At 48.7% G+C, this 12,074-nt stretch overlaps 3 protein-coding genes across 3 annotated transcripts; 1 reads left to right on the top strand and 2 right to left on the bottom strand.

Moving 5' to 3' along the window:
- Positions 1–183: 183 nt before the first annotated feature.
- GGS22DRAFT_171681 (PP2C-domain-containing protein) lies at positions 184–3,202 on the bottom strand. The gene is made up of 7 exons (XM_047962647.1): positions 2,648–3,202; positions 2,113–2,425; positions 1,983–2,056; positions 1,844–1,928; positions 1,573–1,779; positions 1,248–1,508; positions 184–1,186 (listed from the first exon to the last, which is right to left on the bottom strand). Exons 1-7 carry the CDS (start codon positions 2,681–2,683, stop codon positions 747–749), a joined length of 1,416 nt encoding a protein of 471 aa, XP_047815553.1. The 5' UTR covers positions 2,684–3,202; the 3' UTR covers positions 184–746.
- Positions 3,203–5,067: 1,865 nt separating this feature from the next.
- Positions 5,068–8,343, bottom strand: GGS22DRAFT_191907 (uncharacterized protein; the record flags this gene model as incomplete). Its single annotated transcript, XM_047965183.1, has 1 exon — positions 5,068–8,343. One exon carries the CDS (start codon positions 8,341–8,343, stop codon positions 5,068–5,070), a length of 3,276 nt encoding a protein of 1,091 aa, XP_047815554.1.
- Positions 8,344–10,138: 1,795 nt separating this feature from the next.
- On the top strand, positions 10,139–11,449 carry GGS22DRAFT_55404 (putative methyltransferase-domain-containing protein). Its single transcript, XM_047967407.1, has 3 exons — positions 10,139–10,554; positions 10,736–10,906; positions 11,053–11,449. The coding sequence occupies exons 1-3, from the start codon at positions 10,298–10,300 to the stop codon at positions 11,342–11,344; spliced, it is 720 nt and encodes a 239-aa protein (XP_047815555.1). The 5' UTR covers positions 10,139–10,297; the 3' UTR covers positions 11,345–11,449.
- Positions 11,450–12,074: the final 625 nt, after the last annotated feature.

Consider the following 12,074-nt stretch of genomic DNA (forward strand, 5'->3'; position numbering starts at 1 on the left):
TTAGATTTTACATCTTATCTCAGACTAGCTCGCAGTCCGCAGATCGGCGACGAATCGGATCCGACTATTCTTAATCCGACTCAAGCATTACATAAGCGAGTATTCCAAGTTACACACTTACAAATGTGCATACTCCTACAAATTAACGGATTAATTAAAAAAAAAAAAAAAAAGGGGGGGGGGAAAGGGTATTCATCCAATTCCATATTCACAAGTGACAAAACAACTATTAATTACTCTGTACATAGATTCACCAAGTCCATCGTTGGCATTAATGCATTTTTATCAACTTGATACTTCTGCACTCTTAAAGAGAAAGATCAAAACAATGCATGTGTAAGTTCTCATGGGGTTCATACAGCATACAGAACACTCTCCAGCTATAAAGGTTTTTTGGAAGAGCCGCCATGCAATCCGTTAAGGTCCTTCCAAATCCTTCACCACAAAAGTTACAAGCATGGGGTGGCTCCAATGGTCGTATCGCGTGTCTCAAGGTCTCTGCTATGACGATCTCCCTATTAGGGAGAATATCCCACATACCGTTCACCCTCTCTCCTTCCCCTTCCGGTAATCCCCTCGTGTGCCAAAGTAAACCAAACTCGTCGTAGCTGCGTCGTACACGACCTTAATCATTTAGAGGACGTGGTGGGGGGTAAGGTAAATCCTAACAATCAGTAGGTGAACGGGGTAGAAATGCCCAATGATACGGCTCTGAATGTATCCTGCCCAGTAAAGTTGTACGCTAATCAATCTTTAGATGCAACAGCTACTTCCGATTTCGCCTCTTTAGGTTCCTCCTTGAAAGCCTGCGAGAGTTTGTCCGATGTGGTAGATGTAGAGGCGTTGGGTGTCGATTCGCTGGTCTTTGTCTGAGATTTGTCTTCCTGCTTCTTGGGTGTTCGTGGGGGAGGTGAAGGGGCTCTAGGTGGTAGTCGGCTCAGCTCAGCATCATCCTCGCCAGACGAGCTCTTAGACACTTGGCTTGCCAAGTCCTTGTCTTCCTCGGAATTGTCAAACATCTCGGTGTCGTCCGAATCGGTAAGGACTTCAGTACCGTCACCAAGAAAGATGATACGACCCTTGTACCCACCAAGCCCGAAAGACTTCGACTTGTTCTCCATATCAACATCATATCCGCTGTCACTATCGTCGAAATTATGATGCACACCAGGTCCCCGAAATTCAGCTGAGGCTCACGGTCAGTTTTATGGATTATTAATGAGACCCCGGGCTCTAAGAAGGCATACCATATTCGGGAGGGGCACAAGGGCCGTCGCCTTTAGCCACACGACTGGCAACCTCTTCGTACCATTCCTCCTTACTTCTGCCTCTTAAGAAGCCCACAATGACCATTGTCATGTTGTCACAGCCAACTCCACCAGTCTCCGAATTAGAAGCTAGGCAGTTGTCCATCATGTTTTCGCAAATCTTGTCCAGCTCCTGCTTCGCCGCAATACCTCTACGAACGAACTCAACGACTGCTTGCGAAGATTGACAATCCCAAATGCCTAGAATATCGATTAGCTAATGCGTCTACCGGATTATATTTGTGGGGATGGGATGTAAGCGTACCGTCACATGCAATAACTAAGAACTCATCATCGTCGCTAATGTCGTGCGCAACTACGTCTGGGAACGCGGTCACAATCTGTTGCTCGGGCGCAAGCTCGGCGCTCTTCTTGAATTCGAAATCTCCGATAGCTCGGGAAAGCGCGAGATTGCCATTGACGCGGCCGAAGTCAACGAAACCACCGGCTGCAGTAATTCGCGCCTTCTCGCCTATGAAAATCGAATGTGTTAGCAATTTAAAAAAATACGAACATATTAATCGATTTTTACTCACCTTCGTTCTGTGGTTTGTGGTCAAAGGAAAGCGGTTTAGCTCTGCCTTTTACTCCTAAGACACTTCGAGAATCGCCAGCATTTGCCTAGATATTCGAGTTAGTGATAAATTCTAGTCGATGAGGTGCTGAGGTACAAACAATAAAGATCTTCTCGCTAGTAATCAGACCACAGCATGCAGTACAACCAGATACTTCTTCCTCGTATTGGGGATCTAAACAAAGGTTAGACTCCACATATAATGTTGTGTTTTCCGTGAAGTATCCATACCGCTCAATATTGCTCGATCAGTCGCGAGGAAGGTGTCCTTTAAGGACTGTTCGTAATTGCCAGCCTTGAATGTGTCTTGCTTCTTGAGAATATCATATATATGCTTGCCTGCAAACTGGGCAACCTTATCTCCACCGTGTCCATCAAAGACGCCGAAGAAAGATAATCGCGAAGGATGGACCCTCTTCTCGTCGTCAGACTTGGGAGTCAGGAGGTCGAGGACGGTGCAGTGAGCATCCTCCATGCTAATACGCCACCCTTGCATAGCCGACACGCCGTACAACAGTCGGTCATCTTCGCCCTTGTCGGAAGCCTAATAAAGAAATCACCGGTCAGTAAGAGTATTCCTGATATGCGAGGGATGCACGGCCGCGTCGTCGCACGCAGAAATATAAGAAATGGGATATTGCGATGTTGTCAGGCGAGGCCGCCAGACAAGGCGCGGAGTCACGGGTCAGCGAGTAGGGATCGTGGGGGGGAGAGGAGATGGGTACGGCGCAATTGAATAAAAGCAAATAGTAAAATACTATCATACCTTGTCCACGACAGGCTCGGAAAGGGTTTGACCCATGGCTAAGAGAGTTTAATATTATGGCAGCGCGTAGGGTATACAAATTGGTCGGATGGTCATGTACTGAAGGAGTACTGAAGGAGGGGCAATATCGTGGGTTGCTTTGCTGATCGTCAAAATTTTCAATGGCCTTGAGAAAGAAAATGGGTATGTATGTGGATATAGACGAATACGGTAGGAGCCGCGGGTGGTTTCTTTTTGGGGGGGAATGATGTAGTAGTGGTTGTGTGGGAGAGAGAGAAAAGGCAGTTCGGCGTCGCGCGAAAAGAATGTGTTGAATCAAGTTTGGTGCTAGAGAGTCAAGAGATAATGGTGGGATGGGTTGTGGTATGGTAGGCAGTGTAAAAGTCTAGGTGGTAGTAGGGTCAAGTTAGGTAGAACAAGGTGGACAGGGTAGACAAGGCAAAGGCCAGAGGTACTAAGGCGGGGTTTGCGTATGCTCAAGGTTCTCTCAGAACATTGAAGAAGGGCAGAAAAAAAACCGTCCGACTCTAAAGAATATAGACAGGCAGCTGGCACCCACTGGTAACTTATCAAACGCTAGTAGGTAGCTTTTACTATTTTAGGCAGTCATGTTGTATACCTGAGGTACATAATTGTATGTAGTTTGCAGCGTACATGCCAGGTATCGATACCTAATCTATACATCCCGCACCTAGGATACATTTAGACATTACAAACATCTAGGCCTTCAACTTTCAAACTGATCACTCAAGATGTCCTAGGAACATTGAAATTTCTCACCGAGGTACTTAGGTAATTATGTACACATGTCTATCGTGTAGGATTTGGGCAATTTTGCGTGTTCACCTGGGCAATCTGCGACAGCCCAGAACCAAATAGAACCTTGGGACTATTTGAAAAAAGCCACTGATGTCGTAAGAATACAACATGCGTCACGACATATCGGGCATTTGCATGCCAGTCAGTACTGAATCCATATCCTTTGAGCTGGAATGAATGTCCCTTAGGGACTCAATGAAAGAAGATTTTTCTTTATAAGGTCACGATTCATAAGAGGACAAAAGAAGCTAGGTATTAAAACTCAAATATAATCCATACGTATCCTTAAATAGGTACATCTAGATTCTGGACAATGAGGGTGCAACATGTACCCAGGTAGTATATTGTATCCGCTCGGCTATTCATCGGGTACACGAATACCAACGTAGAATTTAGGTGACCCTATGACCTCAAAATCCGGAGTTATGAAACGGAGACGAAGGAGTTTTCTAGGTACCTATTTAGTAGTGTCGCGTGTGCTTTTCCAAAGGCTTTAAAAAAGGGTGCTAAACCAATTGGTCGATGTTTCACAGCAGAAGGAAAGAGCCCTTGGAGCGATAACCTCCGCCCAGAACCGGGGAAAGTGGGATCTCAAGGTACAAATATGATGGATAAGGCAGGGAGGCACAACCTTGAATGCAAAATGATCAAATTGATAAGAGCGCTGAAAAGTGGTTCATAGAACCTGCCTTTTCAAATATTAATGAAACACATTAAAACTAAATCGAGGCAGTTTCTCGAAAAGTATCTTCAAATTTTCATTTTCTTATTTCTCAACATTCAAGGTTAGAATGAAAAGCGCCTCGATGGACGCCATCTATGAATGTCACTGAGCTCCCGGGATAGCATGCATCTCATACCGCAAGGAGATAAGCTTCCTATGCAGGGGAGAGGCATTGCCGCCTCGCCTCACCCTCAACTCTCGACAAGAAATACGCATCGAGTATTGATCATCACATTACCAGATCACAATCATATAAGCTCGCAAGTGTCGATACACAAGCATATTTCAGTGCTCTAAACAATGCAATATGACGATAATGGCTGAATCGCCGTCGGGCAAAGCCATTGATGCCAGATGGGGATACTTATCTCCATATCACAATCCACGTGTGCCACCAACATGGCTATAAACACCACAATATAGCTGCAATTACTCCTCTTTCGGATTTCCCGGAGCGGCGATGTGAATGCATGCAACCTTGACCCCCAACCCCGGCCTCGGTTTCGGTCTGTTCCGGGCATCCCGGATCCACGAGCGTTTCTTGAAGTGACATCAAGGAGATACACTTATGCCGAAGAGGTGACACTTTGCCGTATTCTATCCATCCGGCTCCGTCTCTGATACCAACACACACCTAAATGAAGACCCAGGGGTTTTCCAATTACACGTTGTTTCTGACTGGATCATCGATGACCCTTAATCAACTACGCGGCTTACTAAAAATATCACAGATCTTCGCACCGAATTAATCAAACTACCAACTTCATAATCAACGAGATTCTCATTGCTTACGACGTATGCCCAACAGCAGACTAATAACATTACTAAGTATCTAGGTATCATATTTCCCCTCTCTCACATCACACAACAGACATCATTAGATATAAACCGTAAAGCTCCCCTCGCTATCGTCCTCCCACCCATCAATAGTCGTCGGCGGGCGTATATCCTCCCACGCGTCCTCGTCATCCTCATCGGCCCAGACGCTGCGCAAGCTTTTCGCGCTCTTGAGGCTCCTCGTCGATTTCCAGTTCTTGGAAGGCACGTTCTCAATGCCGAAGCTTGGCCCGTCTCCCCCTGTAGGGCCGTAGTATGCGTTATTGGTCCGATCTGCTAGCGGCGCTCTGCTGCGCACGGGCGTCTCGGGTAAGGGCCGGTTCGGCGCATCCCATCCGTGATCCGGTGACGGCGTCTGCGTTGCTAGACGAAATCCGCCAGGCGTCTTTTGCCTGTGGCTGCGGGTGTTGAAGAAAAGCTCGTCCCGCGATGAGTACGATTTATCAGACCTCGATGTAAGCGACGGCGTACTCTGCAGCGTAGAGTTCGGCGATGGGCGGCTCATCTCCATTCTACCTTTCCCTTCGCCCTTAGACATCGCCAGTGCCGTCGTAGGCGGTAATCTCGGCAGTTCGCTAGATGTGTTGAAAGGCGAGGTACGCGCTATTCCCACCATGTTGACGTTGACGGTCGTGCTTGGCTGGATCCATTGGCCCGGGGATAACAAATCCTGAGCTCTATTATGTATTATCCAGTTCTCGTGTTGAGCTGGATCTATGGGAGATTCTTGACGTGGGATGACCTTCTCCGGCTCGGTAATAAGGTCTTTATATGCGATGCCCAAGGAGTTCCTGGCAATCCGATCCCACGACGAATCGCTATTGCGAGGGTTTGCGAAATCTTCTAGGTTTGGCGGAAGCTCTGGGCTCGCCTGTATTACTGTTTCGGGTGAATGATTCACTAAGCCGAAGTTTCGCGGTGATTGTATGAGTGACCGACCGCCGAAGAGTGGCGAAGATTCGCTTACCCTCCTGCTCACCTGTCGCACTTCTCCCGGCCTGCTGGGTATATGTATTATAGTCGGTTTTGCGACCAAGTTCATGCTCGTTGTGGCCTCTTCCTCTTCGGCTCCATTGGTTAGTCCAGATGTCAGGATACTCGTGTAAGTTGTCTGGTCCGTGGAGCTGCTGTGCATACTATTCCGCACCTGCTCCTCCGGAAGCTGGACCTTGCTCTCTCTCTTCCATAAATTAGATATCCTTTTACCGACATCACGAAGTGTCAATCCCGTATCTTCCTGCTGTGCCGGCTTTGGCTGTGTAGCATAGCCGATTGGTGGCGGGACCGCGTCGTCTGAACTGGAATCATGTCTGCCGCCTGCGATATATGCGATCTCCGGCGTGTTTTGTATACTAAACGGCTCCGGATTCGTTGGGACTGAGAGATTACGTGTTGGATCTTGGCGAGGCCCCCGAGGGATGGTATACGACTGTGCTTGCACGATATATGCATCCCCTTCTCCGAGACTAGTATCCGATAATAGACTGATCTCGTCCGTCGCCCCTATCATCAGTGGCGGAGAAGGCTGACTACGTCCCCCGGACACAGAGCTACTCCCCTCTAGAATGACGCTATGCTCGGGCGATTTTGCCCTGGAATACATTGCCATCATAGCATGTGGCAGTATGTTTCCTGTTAAACTTGAACTCGTTTCCGTCCGCGAGGCACGTTGGTTCGTGGCACCCGCCGAGTTTCGGATATTCTGCGCCGATAAAGTCGCTTTAGAAAGGCGCGGTGGTACTACATTCACCATTGTCCTGTCGGTTTGACCGGAGCCGGAGCCCTTGTCATAGCTTCCGGGGCGGTTGGCCATAAAGCTCCCCGGTAAGGGTCCGGACACCTCAAGTCTCCTTGGCTGGTGGCGTCGCCTTCGGATGTGGAAAAGAAGGACTATGATCCCAGCAAATGCTAAGAATATCGGTATTACAAGTAACCATAGTAAGTTCTTGTTCGACTCTTCCTGGCCGTCATCTTCCGGTTCATTGCTCGGTTTAGGTGAGCTTTCGTGAGAGGAGGGAGTCGGTGAGTCGATGTGTATGTTCATGGTTTTAGTTTCAGTGTCATTCGTATGTTTTGATGCAGCATTGAAAATTACATGCGGCATTGACACGGATTTCGCTGATTTGGGCTCAGGTACCGATCCAGAGAGGATGAAGGACGATGTGTTAAATTCTGCCCAATGCGAATCCTTATCGTTCTTCATCGTAACCCGGATATCAGAAGGGTTCGAGAGATACTTCCTCAGATCGAATTTGAAGTCATCGCCCGATTTGAGGTCGAGATCTGGCAAGTCAGAGAGGAACAGGCTAAAATGAACCGAAATTGTGAGGTTCAATGTGTCGGTGTATTTGTCTGTGACGGATATGGTGATGTTAGACGATTCGGCGGTATCGTCGGGTTTACCCTTCAACACCCATGTCTTATCATCGAAGGACATCCAGGGTGGTAAGTCGACTGCAGAAATACTGTCGACATCTTCTGGCTTTAGGGGGTTGTTGTCAAGCTTTAAAGCGTTCTGCAGACCCTTAAATTCGAAGGTCTTCCCTTGTGTTGCATTGAGCTTGACTATTGGTGGATCGGCAATTAATTCGTGATTTCCTACCACGATCGAGAAAGGCGCCGAGATAGATGCGAACCCCACGACATCTGACGCAACTAGTTGGAAAGTAAATGTTTGCGGGGGTTGGACTAAAGATTCGAAAGGAGGCGTCTTGCCGGAAAATGTGAGGTCGTCGGTATTAAAAGTTATCCAAGAAGGGAGAGGTACGTTGTCGCCAGATACGGCATAATAGTTAAGCCCACCGTCTCCGACATCTGTGCGGAACGTTTGCTTGTCGAAGCTGAAAGAAAATTCTGTAGATGGATGGAAGTGTATGGATGAAGGTGCTATATACGTCCCAAGTTTTGGGAGCTGTTCTGAGAGAGGTATAGAGATTTTCGGCGTCTTATTTCTGGATACAACTAAAGTCGGGGTCGCTGTTGTCGAGCCCGTCTCGTCTTCCGCAACTAGTTGGATTGGGACTCCGACGACCTCTCCAGGCGGGACGTCTTCATCACTCGGCGTTCCAAAGAGTCGTCGCGAGTCGCTATCGATGGAAAGCCATTTCGGCGCGTTTTCGAGGCGGTACGTGATATCTGAGGGAGAGGAGAATGTTATCGGGGAGAAGATGAACTCGAAAGCTTCTGAGATTCGGGCTACAGGCGGTAGTTGAGAGTTGATTGGGAAGTTATCGATCGGGGCGGCGCGCGCGAGAGTTGCTAAAACTGCAGCTGCAGCCGCACCAAATGCGAAGCCGTTCTTACACCCCACTGCCATCGTGATGTATAACAGCCGGCGAAACCGTTAACATGTGGGAGAATCCGACTACGCCGTCGAAAGCAGAGTCGTTGCAAGATCGGATGGCGATAATGCCAGTTCGAACCGAATGCGAGGTTGTGATCGCGGTTCTCGTAACTAGGGATCGTACTTTCGTGTGCTGAACAAGAGAAGATGCAAAGAGAGCGAAAATCGGCTCAACGCCGACAGTATACCAACAAGCCATTCTTCAGCAATCACGTCGGCCTCCCTTGTTCCTGGCTTTGCCTCATCCCGCCCTGCGTTGGAAGGCCATCGTCGAGCCCGCGAGGCGCGCGGATTCGATAATGACGAAAGGGGGGTTGGAGGGGTCTCATCGCGCAGAGCAGTTTCTACACCACTTTGACAGGCAATTAGCGCGTCGTTGCGTATAATCGCGTAGGGCTGGTGGAATTCTAATGTCTTAGCCACGCGCCGACATCGATCACCTTAGGTGGGAGGACGATCGCATTCCGTACCTGGGTAGGCGTGTCTTACTCCAAGGGAGACACACTAGAAATTTGAAGCACTTTAATAAAGAAAGCCAGTCCTTCGACAAGATATCGTGGCATGGCTATTCAATATTTATCTCGTGAGCCACGAGAAGAGACGTGTCAGAGCAGGCTATTTGGGACTTGATACACTAGCACTACGGGATTCTCGAGAAAGCGGTCGTTTCACTCTAAGTTGAAGTATTTTTGGTTGGCCATTTACGACCATTGAGTTTCAGTCTCGGCGGAAGCTGGAGATGCGAGAAGATAGTCTGATGGGTTGGTTGTATGATGTAATGGAAAAGACATTGTGAAGCATGAGGTGAGTGATCTATTCGATCGGAAAATGATAGAGCATCGTGGTTTCATCCCCAACCACGTTTTTGGTGATTATAGATTGATATAGTTAAGATAACCATTTCTTGGAATAGTATGACATTTATATTCGACTTTCACATTCAAATGAGAGGCTTGATTGAATCGTGCTTTTCTAGAGTAAGCTTGTGTGACGTCCGATAAGCCCATTTCATTCTGGATGTGATCGGAGTGCTAATAGTTTCGACCGGAGTTTCTGAAATAAGTTCGGATTATTATTTCCTATCAGCTATACAACAAATCCATGACATCTCTTTACCGTTTAGATTCTTAACACAAGAAATTGAAACTATTCAGATGTTGTTTCATCCATCCCAGTTCACCTTAGGTGAGGAGTACCGGACATGGATGGGAAGAAAACCAGGCCCCTGATTGGCAGATCTTAATGGCTCCTCCAATTATAGAAAGCTTAGCTGGGACTTCACAGCATCATAAACGAGAATATTGTAGAAATCATATAACTGGCAATAGTTAGCTACATGCCTCCGAAGCCTCGTAACTCGATTCTAATGGAGCACATTTGCTGGTTGGCTGGTGGATCACCGATCGAAGAATTCCAACCAAATGTCTCGCAACGGAGTGAGACATTTATTTACCAGCACCAGCACCAGAAGCACCAGCCATTCTCGATAACCTCAGCCACAAGCTCTAACCCGTCCCAGCCATACCAACACAAAAGTTTCAAAGTGAAATCCTTCAAATTTCCGTACCCTAACCTAATTGAATTACGCGAGCGGCGGGTACCCATATGACAAGATAGCAAGATAGCGAAAATAAGCGGGCGTCGACGTTCTGGACCCCGATAGACTTTTGACTTTCAACGGGAGCTGGACCCAGTTCAGGATGCAGCAAACTCTGTTTTCCGGGGCCGGAGCCCGACTTCAAACAGTTTAGGCTCTGTCTCTTGCACCTACCCTCCTAGTAGTTTTCCCGCTTCCGAGATCCGCTCCGTCATAATCATCATCATGGCAAAGAACAACTACACCTCTAGGTAGCCAAGTACCTAGCCTATCCACGCACCAACCAACCTAGTCCTAAGCAACAGCCGAAAGAAAGAAGAAAGAAGAAAAATGCTACCACCCCAACCACCCCCGGCCCCGGACTCCCCGGACTTCAGCCCCCTAGCCATCGGCGAGGACCTGTCGCCGCTGCCGGCGTACAAGGCCGCGGGCACGGCGGAGATCGGCTTCGACGGGCTTCTGGCGGAGCCGCTGCGGCTGCGCGAGGACCTGGCGTCCGGGTGCGGGGGCCAGACTTGGCCCGCCGGGATGGTGCTGGGACGGCATATGCTGCGGTACCATCGGGAGGACTTGCGGGAGGCGAGGATGTGAGTAGTCTTTATCCCTGATATCCTTTCTATTTCTATGTGCTGTAATACTGAGTTGTGTATTGTATGCTGTATGCCGTACTTATTATATATGGCGTGATATAACGAGATGAGACATGAGCGAGTTACATACATATTTAGGTAGTCGGTTAGTCGCTAACAACCCTCGTCCACGATATAGATTAGAACTAGGGGCCGGAGGCGGCTTGGTAGGCTTGGCGGTGGCCCGGGGTTGCGCGGTCGGGACGACCCCTCTGTTCGTCACGGATCAGCTGGAGATGCATTCGCTGATGGAACACAACATCGCCCTGAACAACCTCGAGGGGAAAGTGCAAGCCGCGATTTTGAACTGGTTAGTGTTCCCCCCCTCGCGTTTTACTTCCCCACGGGGTCTCGCGCGCCACAGCGTCGTCGATCCCCGCGCCTACGTGCAGCTATTTGGGTAGCCAAGCACACCTAGTCAACCCTATACTAACACACGCCATTCCCACATCTCAGGGGCGAGCCGCTTCCCGCAGCCGTGGTAGCCCTGAAGCCGAACGTGGTCCTCGCGGCCGACTGCGTGTACTTCGAGCCCGCCTTCCCGCTCCTGCTAGCCACGCTATCGGACCTGCTTACGCTGTGTCCGGAAGCCACCATCTACTTCTGCTTCAAGAAGCGGAGACGCGCCGATATGCAGTTCCTCAAGAAGGCGCAGAAGATGTTCAAGGTGACTGAAGTTGTGGACGACGAGCGCCCGGTCTTTTGTCGGGAGGGGCTGTTTCTGTATACCTTTCAGGCTTCTACGTAGGGGGCTGTTCTGCTACCCCTCCTCTCTTTCCTCACGTGTTGCTAGAAATCATAGAGGTTACTACCAAGGCGTCTGTGTGTCTAATGGAAACAGCATGACGTCGGTTACTGCAGGTGTAAGGCCAGGGCCAAGGCAAGTCATAAAGACGGGAAGGCGCAGGTTAGAACCATCATACACGCATCATGCATAGAGACGTAGACGTTTTACTTTTATAGAAGTAGATAACCAATGGCTATCGCCGAAGTCGAGCTTACCTTGAGAAAACAATTTCTACTGGGACGAGTTCGGGCGATTCGGGTACCACTGCTTTTCATGTGTGATCCCGTAGGCGTGTATCTCGATGATTTAGGTTGACGGTTCGCTGCCTGGCGCTGGCTTTGTACTACCGTCTACTGGGTAAAAGCAAAGCAAAATAAAGCAAAATAGAATTAATCCCAACATGATGCTGGGGTATTGAGGTAATGCAATAGTGTCATTTCTCTCCTGTTCATGCAGAGCACAGACTTTCTCTCAAAGTACCTGCTGGTACTAAATCTGTTAGAGCTGAGCTTCAATCGCCTTAGGGCGTCATTGGAAGATATTCGCCCCTACAAAGAAACTGTTAGGAGCTTCGCCAAGAGGCTTGCTAAATTTATCCAGCTGCTTCTGTAGGTTAGGCATCCATTAGGATATTAACGACGTGAACGTGTTCATCGACGAGAAATGCGAGGTCACCAGCTTGATCGACTGG

Source organism: Annulohypoxylon maeteangense (genome assembly GCF_022496945.1).
Source record: "Annulohypoxylon maeteangense strain CBS 123835 unplaced genomic scaffold GGS22scaffold_18, whole genome shotgun sequence".
NCBI classification, from domain to species: Eukaryota; Fungi; Ascomycota; class Sordariomycetes; order Xylariales; family Hypoxylaceae; genus Annulohypoxylon; species Annulohypoxylon maeteangense.

What these genes read in the sequence shown, in the direction of transcription:
- GGS22DRAFT_171681 (XM_047962647.1), bottom strand. Translation starts at nt 2,683, where the DNA reads ATGGGTCAAACCCTTTCCGAGCCTGTCGTGGACAAG. An exon ending in CTTAGTTATTGCATGTGACG is followed by an intron (nt 1,509 to 1,572) that starts GTACGCTTACAT and finishes TCGATATTCTAG; the next exon opens with GCATTTGGGATTGTCAATCT. An exon ending in TTGTGCCCCTCCCGAATATG is followed by an intron (nt 1,187 to 1,247) that starts GTATGCCTTCTT and finishes CGTGAGCCTCAG; the next exon opens with CTGAATTTCGGGGACCTGGT.
- GGS22DRAFT_55404 (XM_047967407.1), top strand. Translation starts at nt 10,298, where the DNA reads ATGCTACCACCCCAACCACCCCCGGCCCCGGACTCCCCGGACTTCAGC. An exon ending in GACTTGCGGGAGGCGAGGAT is followed by an intron (nt 10,555 to 10,735) that starts GTGAGTAGTCTT and finishes TCCACGATATAG; the next exon opens with ATTAGAACTAGGGGCCGGAG. An exon ending in CAAGCCGCGATTTTGAACTG is followed by an intron (nt 10,907 to 11,052) that starts GTTAGTGTTCCC and finishes CCCACATCTCAG; the next exon opens with GGGCGAGCCGCTTCCCGCAG.